Source organism: Monomorium pharaonis, chromosome 6 (assembly GCF_013373865.1).
Source record: "Monomorium pharaonis isolate MP-MQ-018 chromosome 6, ASM1337386v2, whole genome shotgun sequence".
NCBI classification, from domain to species: domain Eukaryota; kingdom Metazoa; phylum Arthropoda; class Insecta; order Hymenoptera; family Formicidae; genus Monomorium; species Monomorium pharaonis.
The window spans coordinates 24772356-24790959 of NC_050472.1; the positions used below are offsets into that span (position 1 = coordinate 24772356).

Here is an 18604-nt window from a genome sequence, read left to right on the forward strand (position 1 = left end):
TATAGTTTCGGAGGAATTTTATCGCGGCTGGTGGTCTCGACACGGCCGCCATGCTCGACAGGGACATTTTCAGAATCGCGTCCGTCCGCGCGAATCATCTGCGGTGTTTCCAGAAATTTCCGGGTGTTGGGTTTGGAAGCACTTTCGTTTCCGGGAAACACTGTCGATTCCCTCGTTGCCAATCAAGCAGTCATCCCAATTAGACCGAGCACGCTCGTACTCCGGCAATCGCCGCGCTTGACAAGTAAAGTCCGCATTCGTCCCCAGTATATGTATGTCTCTCTACTCTTCATTTCTACGCAATTCACAAAGATCTGTGCAGAACTTCGAGCAGCTCGAAAACGAAAATCAAAACTGATCGGTAGGGGCACGGTTAAACGGAGGCAAAAAAAGACCAAAAAAGGAGAGAAAAAAGGAAAAAATAGATTCATATAGCTCAAAACTGGACTACTCTATGCAAAATCCAAACAAAAGGATATAGACAAAAAGACGAATATAGTAAAGTCTAGTAAAGAAAATTGTTCAAAGACTAAGAGACCGAGGTGAAGGGCGATATATATAAATATATATATATGTGTGTGTGTGTGTGTGTGTGTGTGTGTGTGTGTGTGTGTGTGTGTGTGTGTGTGTGTTTTCAAGTATATGTGTAACATATATGTATGTTCAGTATTGGGATAGTTCAGTGTGTTTATTTGTGAGACAAAGATAAGACAAATAGATAATAAAAGAGAAAGAGAAAGAGAAAGAGATAAAAAAGAAAGAAATTTGTAACCGAGTGTACAATGTCGATAGAATATATTACATATATTTGCATTTCTCTCTTCTTTCTTCTCGCATATGAATATATGTGACGGTCCGTATAGTTGTCAATTTTATACATGTGTGTTATGTCGCGTGTGAGACTTGTGTGAGAATGTCTGTTTACGGTACGTTTACGTGTGTGACAGCCGTTGGCAGCGAGAACTTACTCGCTGGCTTGGGGAAATGTCATCCCGGTAAAGGACGGGGAGAGGGTTTCCGTGTACATCTCGCAGCCCGTGCCCTGCAGGTAATCATTCTGCCACGCCAGTGTGTCCGGCGACTGAAACACCAACCAACCAGGCTCCACGTCATCAAACTTTCATGATCCACGTCGCGTGTGGACGCGCGACGGAAGAGCATCAGCTACGTGCGAGCTGCTACCCTTCCCGGGAGGAGAACTAGAATGGGACATTTCATCGCATATCGTTTTGCAAATGAGGGACCGCGGATCGTCTGATCGGTCGTTGCGTCCGTCTGAAAAAATTTATCTATAGGACATAGTGTCTAATCTTACCCCTTGAACGTATACAAGCTCTGTAAAAAGTTTTGCTTTTTCAAGAGACTTGAAACTCCCAAGCCTCCCCCTCCAAACAACACAAAAGTGTAAAAGATGTCCGGAACGGACCCTCCGTCTAATCGAGGTCTTCCTAGACATTTTTTTATTACATAATTATTTTCTTTTATACATTTATGTTGTGTTGTGTGTTTCTTTTATACAATTGTGCCGGAGGTATCTTTTTTTTTTTTTAACCAAAACAGAATGTAGGCCACTCGGGATGCCGATCCCGAGCGACACGCGACCACGTCGTCGTGTCGACGCACGGCGCGCGGCGATCATGCACGATGATGTATTTCGCAATTATGGCAACCGACCGGGGTGAGAGTTATTATCATCATCACCGGAACGAACGAGCGCCGTTAACGATCAAATTCCAGAGGCCGTAATTCCGGGGGCGAGCACACGCGCATACACTCACACTCACGCAGAACACACATGTACATATTTGGAGAGCGCTTGGAGCGCTTGATTTCTTCCAAATTCTCTGTCTTCCTACCCCACCCTATCAATCTCGGTAATTCGTCGATTGATCGAAGCCTGCCCGTTTCTCGCACCTTTTCCTTCCTCTGGCTACACTCGCACGTCGCCTTGCACGTGCAAGCTCTTCAATTACGTTGATCTCTTCGTACAATGTATATATAAAACTCTAAAGTCCGCAAAGAGTGCTCTTTCATTGATACGAACGACGACGAGGACACATCTTCGATCTACTTCTCGAGCTATCACTTTTCTAGATGATAAGGGAAGAAGATGATGGTTTTCAGAGTTCTAGATTCGTAGTTCAATATTTTGACTACAGTATTTATTCTTCTGGAATCAATCTGCTAGTAGTCGTTTCGCAAAAAAAGAAAAAAAAACACGATAGACACTATTGCTAAAGAAAGTGATACCTTTTAAAAAATACTTATTTTTTGATTTTTATTTCAAGAAAACATTTTTGATAAATACTTTATCTGTTTTACACTTTTACATCTCTCTACTTTTCTAAAATAGTTATTCAATCAAAAGTCATATATCCATTGATCAATGGTCATACATTCATATTTAGAGAAATGTCTTTATCTCGGGTAACCAAAGTACGAAAGTAAACACGTTGTTGCAAGACTGGCACTGAAACTTTGATCAAAGGATTGCTCCATGAATCTAGTAACTCCACTGCTGACGAGATAGAGATTTAACCACCATACCCGCATTTACCCGCCCGCCACTATACTAGTTTTATAAAAAGTCCAGAGTTAGATCTGGTTTAGAAACTCTGCAGCAAGAATTAGATCAAAGGTTCCAAATGCTCTACCAATAACTCTAACAAGATCGAGACCGTGTCATCGTCAGTCGTTTCTCATCGACTTACTCTGTTAATTAATGTTATTGTTACAAGTATTTCAAAGTTACATGTATATCAATTGCAGAGGGGTGAAAATAACAGAATACGTTACTGAAGCGATGAAGGGGTGGTTTACATCGATTAGGTGTAGCACAAATATGGATTTGTACAATATAGAAGACACGTTCATGTATTATGTTGTAATATACACACATATGTGTGTGCGCGGAGGTTCACGCGCTCTGCTGTATGTGTGTATTTACGTATAAATATATTTACGTTTATAGCGGAGTGGAGCGTAGTGAGAGACATAGGCGAGGCGAAGCTTCATCCCTTTTTTTTTTCCTTCCGATTCAAGAGACCAGGGACCTTCTTCAAATGACTTTGTCGTCGTTAACATGATCACAAAACGAATCTGAGAGATATAGATGACGGCAATTTTCGCGAGCAAGTCTCACTACTCAAAGGAATTCTTCGCTCGAGTATCCCTCGAGATTCCATCTGGATGAGCTATGCGCGGTGAAACCCCGAAGAGTTTCGTTCATGTCTCACAGCAACGAGTAGAAGAGTCATCCATTTTCCATAAACTTTTTACACAACCGCAGAGGGACTTAACGTAAGTCGAGAATAAGTGGAATTATTTTAACTTGGTAATTGAAACTCATAACTCTGATGTATATTTACTCTATAATTATGGCTTTTAAAATTACTTGTTCATACCGAGGAATTAGATTTTATCTAATAGCTTTAACGGCGTTTTTTGGCGTTTATAGTAAAAAAACTTAGCGTCACAAAGAGAGAATTTAATGTAACATTTCCAGAAATATTATATGCTTTTTATTTATAAGTGATCAGAAAATTATTTACTTCGTCAAAACGTGCACTTAAATTTATAAAATGTATTCGAAATAAAATCGACGCGTTTTTTTTCGCATGTGTCGTATTTTGTAAATTTATCTCGGTTTCTTCAACTTATACAACTGCGTGAAAAGAAATATTGATTACTATTTCAATGTCACTACGACAAAAATATCTTTCCTTTTATTATTTAATCATTGCTGAAGCTACGAAGCAACAAAATCTAATATAAGATGATAAGAGGATTCAGCTTGCGAAATTATCTTATCTAAGTTTCTAATTTTGAATCCCTCTGCGGCATAAGAGCGCAACATACAACGCAAAAAGTTCGTAAAAATAGCGAGAGATCGGGTCCCCTGCTTTTCCTCGTTAGACGACAAAATCGATCGCTACGCCACGTGTTTGCTGCGTCACTAGCTGAAGAAGCATGAATTAAAAATAATCACACGCGCGCCACAACACTATTATTGATACGGAATTAGCGGTTGTATCGACGGTTCCGTACGTTTCCCGTGGCGGCTTATCTCGCAGCCGCGCAACAAGAACGAAACGGACATCACTATGATGAAGCGAGGGAGCACATTAGGGTAGCGGATACAGCGCAGACACACGAGATCAAACACGATGGACGGTCAGCGATGGCGATCAAGCGAAAGATCGCTCCCAATTGAACGCGGTCCCGTCTCTTGAATCAGACGTATGCGCGTATCTGCTGGATTGGTCCATAGACTGACTTACTCAGTGGCTTTTGCAAATGGCATTCCAATGAAGGTAGGGCTCAGTGTCTCGGTGTACATCTCCATTCCGGTTCCACGCAGGTAGTCATTCTGCCATGCCTGCATATCGGGCGACTGGTACCAATCAACCAACCATTTCTAAATCACACACGCTCCTATGCATGTACGGATTGTGCGCGTATGTCCACAGTGAGGTGCTCGTGCCCGAATACTTCCGGTTATGACGTGACGCGAATCCCAGCTCGTTTCCGCAATTCGCGTGACAATGTAACAGCGCGCTAATGAATAACGATTTGCACGACTTGCAAACCACGAGGTAGGAATTATCCGGTATAATTTTATCAATGACAATGTCAAATATCCATCATTTTATTAGCTAAGGAGTTTATGCGCTCGTACACGAGTGATCGCAATGATTTCGCGAGAAGAAAAAACGGCTGATGACGCGTAAGATCTGTTTTACATACGCGATCACTGTGAACAGTCCGATCGTAACAAAGACCTATACGAGGAATTGCGTTCAGACATGCATAGACTAGAGATGGCAGGTGTATGCCAGAGAACGACGTTTTACTGACCGTCTTGAAGGAACGCATCGCGAAGAGATTGGCCATCATTGTGCTGAATCCAGGCGCGAGGCAGGACTGCGCGATGAAACCTAGTTTCAATTCCGCCAGGCATATGACGTCGTCACCCTGCTTCCAGTCCCACGATGGAATGTTTAGTAAGTAGGCCTGGAACAGGATAAGAAATAATCATTAACGTATAATTATAACAAAAAATATATATCTGACTCTTAGAGATATAACTCTCTTAATTACACCTAGAAATCTCAATAAATCAAAATTTTGGAAAATTTAATTTCAACTTGTATTCTTGCTTTATAAATCGCATTTTGTCGTCTAACTTTTTCTAGTATAATTTCAAGACTTATCGCCGAGCTCGATCGCTCAACAGTGATTATACCTTGTTGTGATACTGCATTAATTGAATGATAACGCGAATGTCATCCGAATAATTCTTGATGGAGATGACGCGCATGATGTTCGCCGCATCTTCCGCGTCCGGGTCCTGGCAGTATTTGTTCGCCAGTACCAAGCACGCGTCCGCCTCGTGGACCTAAAAAGCATCGAGACAATCCGTTTCATGTCATCCGTTGATTTGTTCTGTTAGTTAATTAATAAACGGGAAGAATGTATAGTGGGCAGGACGTTGGTCTCAAAGCGATAGCAAAATAGAATGGAAATTGCTCCATGAGCGTATACTCGAAATCAATGCAATAATTAATTTCGGATTTTCTAAGAAATAATGTTATTTTTTGATTATTTTTTGTTACTACTTTTTAGTCTATACTTTTAATTCATACTTTTAAAAGACAATGCACATGTAGACAAAATTTGATTTTTTGAAGGCGTGCAAAAATTACTTCCAAATTCTTTACTAAAAAGTCAAAAAAGTTTTATGAAAATGGAATTATAAAGCTATTAAAAAGATCATTTAATGTCAAAATAATGTATATATTTGTTTAACAAAATTATAATGAGTTAGACAGATTTATTCACATTTATTTGTTTTATTTAAAAGAAATCCGAAATTATTTATTTCAATAAAATGGAGCAAAAAAGATAAAACTATTGATCAATTATTCAATAAAATTGTTATAATTAATAAAAGTGTGTTTATTTAACAGTAAAGAGAAAAGCGACTGTTTGGAACGCGTCGCGATTGTCGAAGTCAGTATGGTGCGTGTAAGCTGCTAAATCTACGGATCGTCGATCTACAATTATATTTGGAAATTAGTGACTTTTTCTTTTCTTATTCATACAGATTTCTTTTCTTTTCTAAATTAGAAAAATTTTATATAACAGGCACAGAGAGCATTGTCGAAAATACAACATATGAAACGGAAAATTCTTCGGTATAAAGGGCACCATATGGTATGTGTAGGAATATGCATCTATAATAAAAATCGTATATAAAAGCATTCAATGAAACAACAACGGCTACTTAATATCGAAGATTCGCACGGCCAGAGGTGATCGTTTCACAAAATAAATAAGATATGGCAAGTTAACCCAAATTCCAAAAAAATTAGCATCAAATCTGAATTTCAACAATTTGTTTCGTCCATGTTACTTGCTACTTTATTGCCAATTATTATGTAACGCGTCTGATTTATCATTGTCAATAAGTTCACGCGCGACAAATTTTATCTGCAAAGAATTTCCAATTCTTAACTTGCGTGTAAATTACATACCAAATTGAACACGTTAAAATGAGAATGTCTTTGACAGTGGAGAAATTTGTCTTGGTATGAGATGAAATTTTGCAAAAGTAACGAGACGTACAGACATCTCCTTCGTGCTCACCTTCGATGCAGTCGCACGATTCGAACAATGATCGAAAATATGAAAGCGAGCCTCTATGGTACATTCCTTGGATATGCAAACATCATCGATCATTGGGGGCGGGGGGTAGGGGGGTGGAGGTCAGTCGGTTCGTCTAGGTTCTATACATCTGAATAATGGAGAAGCGCCTCTATCTACATGCTAAATCTATCGACTAACAAGATGTTGACATTAACCTCGGTTGTGTAAAAAGAAACTACACAAACAGAGAACGTACCGTCCCGTCTTCGTCAGTGCAGGATCGATACACTTAATAGATATCACGATCGACTATCCCAGATACTAAGTCTCTAAACAGAAACTACCGTCTGGAAAGTAATCGTCTGGTAAACCAGTCTCACCACGAGAAATACATGGGCACTTACCCACTCGGGTCGACAGCAGGCATAGGTCTATCCAGTGGATGCAATACAACCTTAAAGGGACTTTTTTCACGTAGGTATGCATAAAAGTGTCTCCGTGTGTATGTGTGTGTACATGTCTATATGTGTGGGAGAAATTGACGTTGCTTTCCTCTCGGATTTGCTGCCGGGTATGTATTGATAGAAAGAGGGGATGAGATAGAAAAAATAGATAGAGATTGATAGACAGACAAAAAGACAGAAGGCTATTAAAGACCGGGACGACGTTACTGAGTCGAATATTGGGTTTTTGATCGTGGGCGCTCTCAGGTTCGCATCCCCGATTGTTTTTATATATAAAACCTCACGGATAATTGATCGAATCTGAGACCAGCTATCGCAAATTGACGAGACACGAAAGCGGACGGCAGTATACGAAGACGCGCCGGTGGGATATCGTGGTGTAACATCGTCAATGTGTACGAGCATAAAGGGAAACATACAGGCAACAAACATCCTGGAACAATAGCGTTTGTTATCCGCACAACGTCATTTCCCGAACGTCTACCGATCGCCCACGGTAGCAGCTGTAACATCGCTACTTTCACGCCATCGATTTTTCCACCGCGGAATACGCGAGCAGCAAATCATGGTCTGCTTACATCTGCAAATATCGTTTCGAGAACTTTCGCGAGTCTACATATATAAGACGGAAGCGACGTATGCGATACGTATAAATATTTACTCCGGACATGTATAAAAGTACTCGGAATTTCGACTAAGAACTTTTCTCTCTTTGGAGAAAAAATACGTATCACAAATTCGGAAATACATAAAAATCTCTCGTAAAACACAAAACAAGAAACAACAGATTTAGATTATTACAATTTTAGAACATTATTACATTTTCTATTGATTCAAATAATAATAATACTAAACGATAATTACGCGACTGAAGCGCTGATACCGTGCGCGCCAAGATCTGACGATCCATTGGGTCACAGGACGTCAAACATAGAGAAGGAAAGTAGAAATATAGTTAGAGTAAAGTGGAGACCGTTATATGTAACAGGGTAGAGCTGTTAATAAAGTATATATATATATATATATATATATATATATATATATGTGTATATATATATATATAAGGGTTTAATGCGCATATCTTGTATCGAGGACGTAGATTACTCGATCGTGATAACAAACTCACCTTAACCCGCTGTAGGTCAATCGGGTTCATGATGGTCCCCTGAAAGAACTCCACGGTGGTGAAATGCCGCTTGAATAGTCCTTCCAGTTCGAGATCAGGCGGTTTCCTGAACGGATCCGACAAAATGATATGATTTCTTTTATAAATAACATTCACCTCAGCTGTCGACGGTCGCGTCCATTTTTGCAAGAATATCGTCGAGTAGGCCGACAAAAGGAGTCGGCGATGATTTCGTTAGAACGTAAATGAATAGTAGAAATTCGTCGCTTTGCGTGCTCGCGACTTTTGAGGAAAAGTATGTCGACACTGTCTATGTTCGAGTTGTCCAAGTAATGTCAACGATTTCCATTCTAATCGAACCAAATGCACGGCAGATTGTTCAAACCGTACGAGTCATCCTCAAAAAGAACGAATACGCTTATATGTAATAATAAATGTCTAAGTAAAGTCTCTACTGCAGCTGAGTCGGCTCCATAGCTCAATACAGCATACCATGCAGTCGCAGGCGGTTGCTTTTTATACGTAAATATATATATATATATAGATACGTATATCTTTCGTCGTCCGGTGCTGCGTTTTTATACTTACAAAATATACTCGAAAATGTCACTTTGTTTAATCTTATTACGAGCTTCAATATAGATCAAAATCGTAAGAAAATGTTCGCCAATAAAGCGAACCGATGTTTTCAATCACGCTGCACCGGACGTTTTGATAGTTTGTAAAAGATAGAAGAAAGAGAGAAAAAAGAGCGAAAATTGAGAGAAAGAGAGAGAATAAATCTAAAGAAGAACGTAGCGAGCATTCGGTGTGATCCGTGGGCGTATGTACGAATCACCAGATACGATAGATTCTATAAGAAGTAACGATAGAGCGATTATATATATATATATTAATATGAGACTGCATGACGTGTGACATAAATATATATGTATAAATATAGATAATATATATATATATGCATAAGAGATACATAAGTATATATATCGATCGACCATCACGGCGTGTTATACCCAGGCGAATAACCGTGTAATAACCTAAAGAACTGCAAGGAAACAAGAAGCACGAGCGGCCACGTGGAGGGCATTGATGGAGGGTTGGTTGGTTGATGGAGGTTTTCGTGTGGTGGTTGTTCTAGGGTTCAGGGTACCTTGACGCGCTCCAGATCCACGGCATTCATCATGGTGCCCTGAAAAAACTCCACGGTCGTGTAATGCCTCTTCAGGAGACCCTCCAATTCGAGATCCGGTTCTTTCCTGAAAAAAGGCAAACAACTCCTTACGACTACAGCGATCAGACTACACGGGTAACCGTGGAACGTAGCCTTCTCGTTTATCCTTCTAGTTACTGGACAATCCGATCCCTTGATGGAGAATCTTTGTTTGTAATTTGAAACTTTGCTAGAATAACAAAGTTTTACGATCGATAAAACGCAGAGCTAATGGAGTCTGATCGCTTTAAGTCGCTTGGCGACGAAAAATCTCTCGAAGGGCGACATATACTCACCACGAAGTCGCCAACATAGAAAATAATATGTTATTGAATATGAAAGAAATAATGAAGAAATAAGTAAAAAATGTTTGAGAGACTTAAGTCATGATAATCAACGAGTAACAGTTTTGTTAGTGTATAAATAAACAATTGTACATTTTATTAGGGTGAAATGCATAAAGTATCTATTTCCTGTAAAAATGTAAAGAGAGTATATTGTTTGTAATGCATTGTAAAATAACATCCAAATGATCGTTGTTTGCGTACGTATTGACTGACAATGCAAAAAAACAAGTTAATGATGTAAAATGATTAAATGTATAAGACGTAAATTTTATAAGGCTATGCTCACGTCAAGTGGCAAACCCCTTTGAGACACGATATCAATTATGGGACATAATAATCACTATTCACAATGTCGAAGGAGTGAATGAGATACTTAACGCAAACCGAGAAAATTATCAATTTTACAAAAACAGCAGTCATACCTATGCAAGAAAACAACTTCTACGTCGACGTCCTCGCGATCCTCGTGTAGGAAATCCTTGAGGAAGTGCGAAACCGATTCGTAGGTGATGTGGCCGCACACGACAATATGTCTGTCAACACAACGAACAGATTAGACGGTATTCTTAGAAAAATGGTATTGATGAATGACATAGGAAAAAAGGGAAACTCTCAAGCAACTACATATACACGCTCTAAGTAGTATATGTATGTCAACTATGGATTCAATTATATAAATTCTTCTCTCTCCCGCTGCAACTTTTATACACTTTAATCTATCCTTTTTTTTTTAAGCGCACGTTTATCGCGATGCCTCCCAATATATTATATTTATTAATGAAGATAAATGGTAAATGATTACAGACAAGAACAGAGAAACAGAGAAGAGAGAGAAGAACGTTGCTGGTAGAACTTTTTTTTCTTTTTTTCTCTTCGTGCCATTTTAGTCTGCTGCCACAGTAAGATTAGATTTTTTTGTTAAAAGTTATTCTATTTGAAATTAATTATATTTACTAATACAGCTTGAAAAGAAGAAATAAAACATAAATTTACGTTAACTGGTATTAAAAAATATATATATAATCCATCGTGAAATCGATAAATGAAGCTCAAGAAACTCAAACGGTCATAAAATAACAAAAAAAAAAAAAAAAAATTACCCGCGGCACTGAAATAAAACTCACTCTGTTTGAAAGAGTAATGCGCATATCTATTTAAAAAAAATAATAAATCAGTGAGCTGAACTTACCAAGATTGCGCTAGGAATTGGAGTGATTTATTTTACCAATTGACTATACACATACCTATGTGATAAGTTAGTAGCGCTAGATATACATACATAGGTCAATGTTAATAAGTGTTAAATCAAATACGTACGCGTACACAAGCTCATTCAGTGTTAGTCGTCACTATGTACGTCAAGAACAAAACTTGCTTCTACGTGTGTAATTTCTACGTGCTGTGTGTACATATCAATAGTGAGAAATGTATTCCTACTCCTAGGTGTCACATAAGAGATAAGACCAAGTGGTGCCTAAAGATAATCAACGGACTCGCAAAGGATAGATAGTAGAGTTCGACCATGATTATTGCATGCTCAATATTATCTACTACGGCGATGTGATCTAACATTCAGCTCCACCATGAACTCAGTAGTCTTCCCGTATCGTGCGACTTCCCTTATCATTCGCAACACCAAGGCGACGTGTCTCTCTTTCACGCGCGAGCGCGCGACAGGCGCTACTGAATTCAATGCGAGCCCGATAATACCCAGGATTATTGGTTACTTTCATTCTAAAAATAAGGGGGCCAATACCGTGTCAAGATGTGAGCGTGTGTCGTATGTGAGTATGAGTTATTGCAGGTCGTTTTCGTGTGTCGACCGGATCGAGTGGAAGTAATGCGCGGAATCGAAAATTAGTTGCGCTCGTCGACCGACACGTAAGGAAAATCGTATATAATCGCGTTCGTACAAATGAGAACCGGATTCTCGTGTCTTTTACCGTGATGAGAAATTATCCACGCAAGTGTATCTGTGCACGTCGTTTCGATATCGAGACATGCCTCTACGTATTCAGACCGTTTAATTTATTAAGCCCGCTTGCGATGCCATTGGGTTAAGTGAAGTTGATTCATTAAACCAGTATTTGATGATCAGTATCAATGGGGAATGTCGACGCGAAACGGGGTGCAGCACGGATGATACACGCCGTGAAGGACGGCTAAAAATGACAACGGTAATTTCCGCGAAGCATTTATCATCATAACAAAGCTCTTCTGGGTTATTACAAAAGTGCGCGCAAACACGCGTATACTGTTCATCGATCGTAGGCACACGTCACCACGTTTTTGGATAAGGTGCTTGAATGATGATGCGATCAGCAGTTATTGTTGTGTAGCTCCTTCTTATGAAAGATCGCAGCCACACTAGGTGAGAATGACAGTTGAACTGAAAAGAAGCTCTGAGTTGCTCCTGATCTACGTTGTTCGTTTCGGCCCACCGAGGATGTTCTCAATCAGAATTGACCTGAGCTACGTGTGAGATCAGCAATCTCAATAATATACACATATTTATTTAAACAGTATACCCTTCTTCAGTTTCCCCTCTTTAAGATTTATAAATACGCAAAAACGATTATTAATACTGTCTAAAACACCAAGATTATTACACTGAGATGATGTAACATTAGGTTATATATGTATATATAATATATGCATTCAGTTGTTCGGATAATGCAGGGTACATGCTGGACGTTAACCCCTTGCACTCAGAGAAAAATACAGCTCAACGTATCAAAGTGAGCAGATTTGCTAATAATAACATGTCACACCGTTGTATATCAAGTAATTAATTTTTGTTATGCAAATTTCTACGGTTTGTTAGTGCGACGCAAAAGTGCGCCGGTTCAGCGCGAAGTTATCACATTCGTTTACAGCAGATTGCGTTATCTGTGTCGTCTCAATTTAGATTCCCTCGAGAACACAGTTCACGGTCGGCGCAATGATTTTGACGTTGATTAATTAAACCGTGAAACAAACAAGTTGATCTGGACGCGACCCCTTGTTAAAATCCATTTAAGACCTGCAAGATTTATCTGTCAAACGGAAAACATACATAGAACGTTTCGTGTAAAATTTACGATGACTCAATGTAAAAAATATCTCAAGATTTTTTTTTTTTTTCTATAAAAGAATCCTTTGTTATTTCGTGAATTTTCGTTTGTTTCACGTTCTATGCGTATGCAAAAATATCAAATCGTGACGAGCTGTATTTACCTCAAGTGCGATTTGTGTGAACAAACAAGCTAACACCAGTTGCTGGGTAGTGTGGTAGATCGGTCTGTAATGGTAGGCTGGTCTGTTGAGGGGGAAGGTTTTGCTGGAATAGGCTGGAGTTTAGGAATGTTTTTGGGGTGGCGGCTGCACTAAGGCCGACTGACAACTAGTGCAATGAGCTGGTACGGAACTGCGGTTTTGCGATGCTAACACTGATCTCTAAATATATATAAACTTATAAGAAAGGATTCATATGGGAATCGGGATCTTTTTGACTAGGATCGATGTTTATACGTGCTTCTATTAGGAAACTGCATTCATGGGAGCGGAATTAGAGAGGAGATTAGAAAAATGTGTCATGTGTGCGCTTGTGTAGGTGTGTCGTAAAAAAGTGTAACAGAGACGTAACAGATAGATGCTGTAGGACAAAGTGGAGATTAAATAGCCTTTCGTGTACGATATGGTGGTAGTCGGAACTGGGACTCAAATCGGGGAAGCTAATTGGTTGGTTGTGTCTCTCACCTGCGACCTCGCTCGTTCTTCAAAGTGCCGCCGTACTTGTTTCGCGTCCCGATCAGGTCAATTATCTCAGGGATACAACTGGCGAATATGGCCTACACCACGTAATAGAACAGAACATAACACTCGCATCAATACACTTGTGTGATAGGATTGGCAGTGGTTTGATTTTGCTTTTTTTTTCTCTTTTTACATGTATTTCGTTCGATTGATCGGTCGATCGGTCGGTCGATTTTCATTTTACGACGTCGTGTACGTCGCGATGTCGAAATGACTAGTAATAGTTATACGTTGAATACACACAGTACGTCTTTTCCCTTTTCATTAAACGATAGGGAGACGAGGGAGTGAGGATATTTGCATTTATGAATGAAATCAGATTTTGGCTCGAGTGGATTGCGGAGCTGCTGATAAAGATTATCAGTGCTGTATCGCCACGTCTCCTAAAATTAGTGATGTGTTGGATACGAAACACTGCAGATTAAAAGGCAAGGTAAATAAATTACCTGTGTATAGCTATAAATCCTATATACCTAAACCTAACGAAATACTTCACGTATATATTCACGTCTTTCGTAACTTTACGCTCAATATATTATAAATAATCGCATGTTATTTTTATTAGAAAAATTAATATTACTTTTGCAATAACGTATGATGCGGTTGAGTCCTTAAAATAACTTCGATTTTTATTTAAACTATTCCTTCTTAAGTGTTATGATTTTCGACACTTCCCGATTTTCAAATGTAAATTGTACATAAGAACGCATATGTATATTCATTCGTATTTTCTTGGGGGAAAAAAAATTAAGAGTTACTTATTAACACTCATCAAATAAATACCGTTCGTAAAAACTTGACCAAAAAAGTTAATCTCCATTTTAACGGAATAAAATGCCGAATTCTTATTAAAAATTTAGTTAGCGAGCGATGTTAGCGTCTGGTTAATGTTAATCACTCTTTCACACTTACTCACGATACAATTGATACAGGACATAATAAATGAAAGGTTATCACATATAGATTTGACAAAACTTTAAAGAAAATACATGTGCATCGTTTAAACACGATTAATAATGAATTATCAATGAAGCAATGCTACAGCACACACATCAATGTCGCTATCTTTTTTCCTCCTCTCGAAACGAGTATACGAGACACTTGCTGTTCGCGTAAATATATCAAATATGATGTAAAGCTGTCCCTTTTGAGCATACTCTGAAATGCTGAAAAACATTTATAGAGAAATGTCTATCATCGATAGACTACCCAAAATTAAACTTAAACACTCCTTATTAATGTATCAAATCTTTTTCCTTCTCCATTATCTCTTATTGGCGAATATTATTCGTATTACTGCCAAATGGTAACAACAATGATAACAACAATTGTTATTACCAGAAGTTACAGTCAATTGATACTCTGCCGATTAAGGGAAATCTGATCGCGAGAAGCGGTGCGTCTGCGGCAACGAAATCTGTGAGCGCGTAATTGCGTTACAATCAACATTGCGGACTTACAAACTAGAACGATTAAACGGTTCTTGCCGAAAAGAAAGGATCTCGCGACGGTGTTCTTTGAGGTATGAGCTATGAGGCATCAACCTATATGTGTATGTGTACCGTGTTTCTTATTTCGCGATTTGTGGTAACGCACGTGACGTGTTGGAAGGGTAATTTGCGACTGAGGCTGACCGAGGAGAAATGTTCTGGGCGGATGCATATCCCTTTCGTCGATCGCCGCGCATCAACGTACACATAACGCTGTAATGCATGTATAACACGCAGTTACGTTCACGATCGCCCATACGTTTCCCCCCTCTCTTCCCTTCCTCCCTGCCTCGGTATGTGCCTGCACATGTCGCGAATATGTTACCCGCGTGTCACATGGAATGATGTGAGGTATGCTCGATGTGACCCCAAGCTAGACTACCTGTGTGGCCGCAACAGTAGGATCATGAGCCGGCGCTTCACGGCGAACGACGGGGAAGACGAGATCGTAGGATCCGATCAATTTTTCATTCGCGCGTCTCGGTCAAAAGGTCATAGACGCGCCATTTCGTTACACACCCGCTCAATATTTTTACCACGCCGGCGACAATAAAATCCGTTATCTCGGACAAGGTGGCATAATTGAGTCCATACGTACGCTATCGTATTGGATCGTATATTGGATCGCTTCCACAAGCAGGTCAAGCCGAAATAAAAGATACTGAAATTTACGAATACGTTACAGAGACAGGAAAAATTGAGATCTCCACAGATTTCTTCCTGTTACTGTTAACGTACAATTAACATTGATGTAATTAAAACAATATAATTAAACGTCATGATAAAAATTCGTTTGCATTGCTTGTTAACTTTCGAAGCTCTGATCAATTGATTTCTTAGAATTTCGTCTGTTTTAATTAAATCCTCGAGAAAATATTGAAAACTTTCAAATATGATTAACTTTAATTATAAATCATCTTCGCCGGACTACGTCGCTCTGCGCCGCGCGAGTGAATACAGCGTTGTGTATCGCAGTTAGACGTGCACAATTTCTACTGGTAGAACCCTTAAAAAGAGCGGTCGTACGTGTCTACGTCTGCATCTGCTACTATGCTATTTTAAATGCCAAAAACTATGTCTGCGTGTGTATATGTGTCAAGCCAAGAGGTAATCTCACGATTGAACCAGAGACGACCGCTCTCCTCGCTCGCGCATCGAACGAGAAAGAGTTGTTCTCCCTCTCTAAAGGCCATTCTGTATTGGAGGGTCGATTGCCTTTCGACAGTCTACAGACTAGCCAGAACACTATCGCATGCCACCAAGAACTCAATGTGGAAGAGAGAGAGAAAGAGAGAGAGAGAGAGAGAGAGAGAGAGAGAGAGAGAGAGAGAGAGAGAGAGAGAGAAGAATAGACAGATAGATGGGTAAATAGATAGATAGATAGAAAAAGAACGAGAGAGAAAATAATAAAGGGAGAAAGAGAGATAAGAGAGGTATCCACGATTTACTGGCACTCTCTTCGGGAAAGGGGAATTTATCTGAGCGTGATTGAATTTCCTACGCTCATGTAGGAAAAGTAGTGTTGTGCTTCGTCTCGACATAACGTCGCATTGACGATTCATTTTGAAGATATTAAATAGAGTCTTAAAGATATGCCAAGGAATAACAGCGTCATCCGCAACTCGCTGCTTCACGGTAGCTCCCACGTATTTTAATCATTCAGCATTTATGATAAATTGTTGGAAAGTCTTTGACATGTATTCAATAGTACACGTAATGCTGCATAAAGATAATCCTTTTTTACCATTTTGTTAAAGAAATAACTTGCCCAGGATAGCATATTTTAGATAACATAAACCCTAGCAAAACAAATGTCTTACTCGTTCCACAAGAAAATGTTATTGCAATTAAATCTAAACAGAAGAACATATTTGTAGAAAACCATCAATATCGACTTTACCAGGCAAAACTTAAAAAATAGTGGTAATCACGTCGCTACGCGGATCATTAGAATATCTTGGGAGGTTTCTCTAAGTAAACTTTTATAAACTAAGAAATATAATAGTTGTTTGAAAAAGAGATTGCGAAATAAACGCGTATATATTTTGTTACGCAATTTAACTATTGATGTTACAATGCATATAGAATATTAAACAAAACAGAAAGATACAAGTTTCGATTAGAGCCTAGTGATGCATGATACACACTAATGTACTAACACTAATTGTTTGACGGACAAGAAGCTAGAATTGCCTGAATTGACATTTAATTCGAGTATCTTACGGTCGACTAGCTTTCACATATCGATAATATCAACACTACCCACGCGTGCGGAAAACGATGACGTCATTATATTTGACGTTCGTCATCGATATTGTTCACATAATGCCGTATACATGTAACGGGAAAATAAATAAAATGGCGCGACGGTGTTGACGTGCATCCGCTAGCTAATCTGCACGGTAGCTAGATTACCAAGATACATTATGCACGCGAGATGTAAGTGAACTCTCCACACTCAGATAAGCCACTCCAACCTACCTCTAATCTCTGTTGTAACGGAAAGCAAACCCGTGCGCCCGATGCGAAAAATATGTACATATCGTTAAGCGTCATAATGGGGGAAAGAAAAGGATGGTATATGATATAAAAGCAAAGGTAACTATTTTAGTAACTGTATACCCACAAGAATCTCATATTTGATACGAAATGTATTTCACGAATTAACAAAAGGGATATGAGGAAAACAAACTACTTTTCGTGATACCGTGCGATAAGGTAATATATATTACAATAAATATATGAATAAATGTGTATATAGAAAGAGAGAAAGAGCGAAGGAAAGAGAAATGCAACAATAAATATATTCGTTTCATTTTCTACTAACGTGTGTATGTATGTATAATAAAAACTCGTGTTTCTCTTTCCAAAAAGTCCAAACATACCAGTATGTGTTATCAAAATATCTGCTAATTGATAAAAGTAAGAAAAGCGGTGAGAAAAAAGGTGAAAATAGGCGGTGTTAAAACGGTGAGACAAACGGTGATTATAAAAAGAAAGGACGATGTGGCTCGAGAAAACTCGGATTTTCTCTAACAGCCACGAATCCATCTGATAATAATAATATGAGCAAAACGATTGTAGGAGGAAAGAAACGTATTTACTAATCGGAGAGTAAGTTCATCGCAGATAGCGAGAGTGGTCCCGTTTGTTTAAAACGTATCATACAAAAAAGCAAGAGAAATAATTCTCTGTTTTTTACCAATTGGAAAAAATTAAGTCTTTCGCTCTCTTCACGCGAGAAAAAATACAATAACTACAATCCGCGTTATTGAAACGCGGTTCTCATATCCGCAAAAAGTTCAATCTGCAAGTTCACAGTCGAAGAACTGGGTCGCTTGCGTCAACGACTGAGAAAATCGTTGAAATACATGGATTTCGTTACGCGGAACAAAACATCCATGTTTATCTCTCGTCCGTCTTTTCTCGTTATGCCGAACTTTTTCGCTGATACGATGACAATACGCGAAAACACGTGGAGAACGCGTGGACCTTTCGCGACAGAGATCTATCATGGGCGAATC

General features: G+C 39.1%; 1 protein-coding gene across 46 annotated transcripts in view; it reads right to left on the reverse strand.

Moving 5' to 3' along the window:
- The window catches only part of LOC105832509 (calcium-activated potassium channel slowpoke), a 97622-nt gene that overhangs the window by 26440 nt on the left and 52578 nt on the right, over nucleotides 1-18604 (reverse strand). For 15 of the 46 annotated variants that reach the window (XM_036288824.1, XM_036288836.1, XM_036288830.1 and 12 more), the window contains exons 6-11: nucleotides 13534-13625; nucleotides 10218-10328; nucleotides 9389-9494; nucleotides 5246-5398; nucleotides 4858-5013; nucleotides 969-1081 (exon numbers count right to left, since the gene is read on the reverse strand). In XM_036288824.1, coding sequence (XP_036144717.1) covers nucleotides 969-1081; nucleotides 4858-5013; nucleotides 5246-5398; nucleotides 9389-9494; nucleotides 10218-10328; nucleotides 13534-13625 — 731 coding nt within the window. Of the gene's footprint in view, nucleotides 1-968; nucleotides 1082-4280; nucleotides 4394-4857; nucleotides 5014-5245; nucleotides 5399-8238; nucleotides 8345-9388; nucleotides 9495-10217; nucleotides 10329-13533; nucleotides 13626-18604 lie in introns of all 46 variants that reach the window. The other 31 variants (XM_036288837.1, XM_036288835.1, XM_036288806.1 and 28 more) reach the window with 8 other exon arrangements.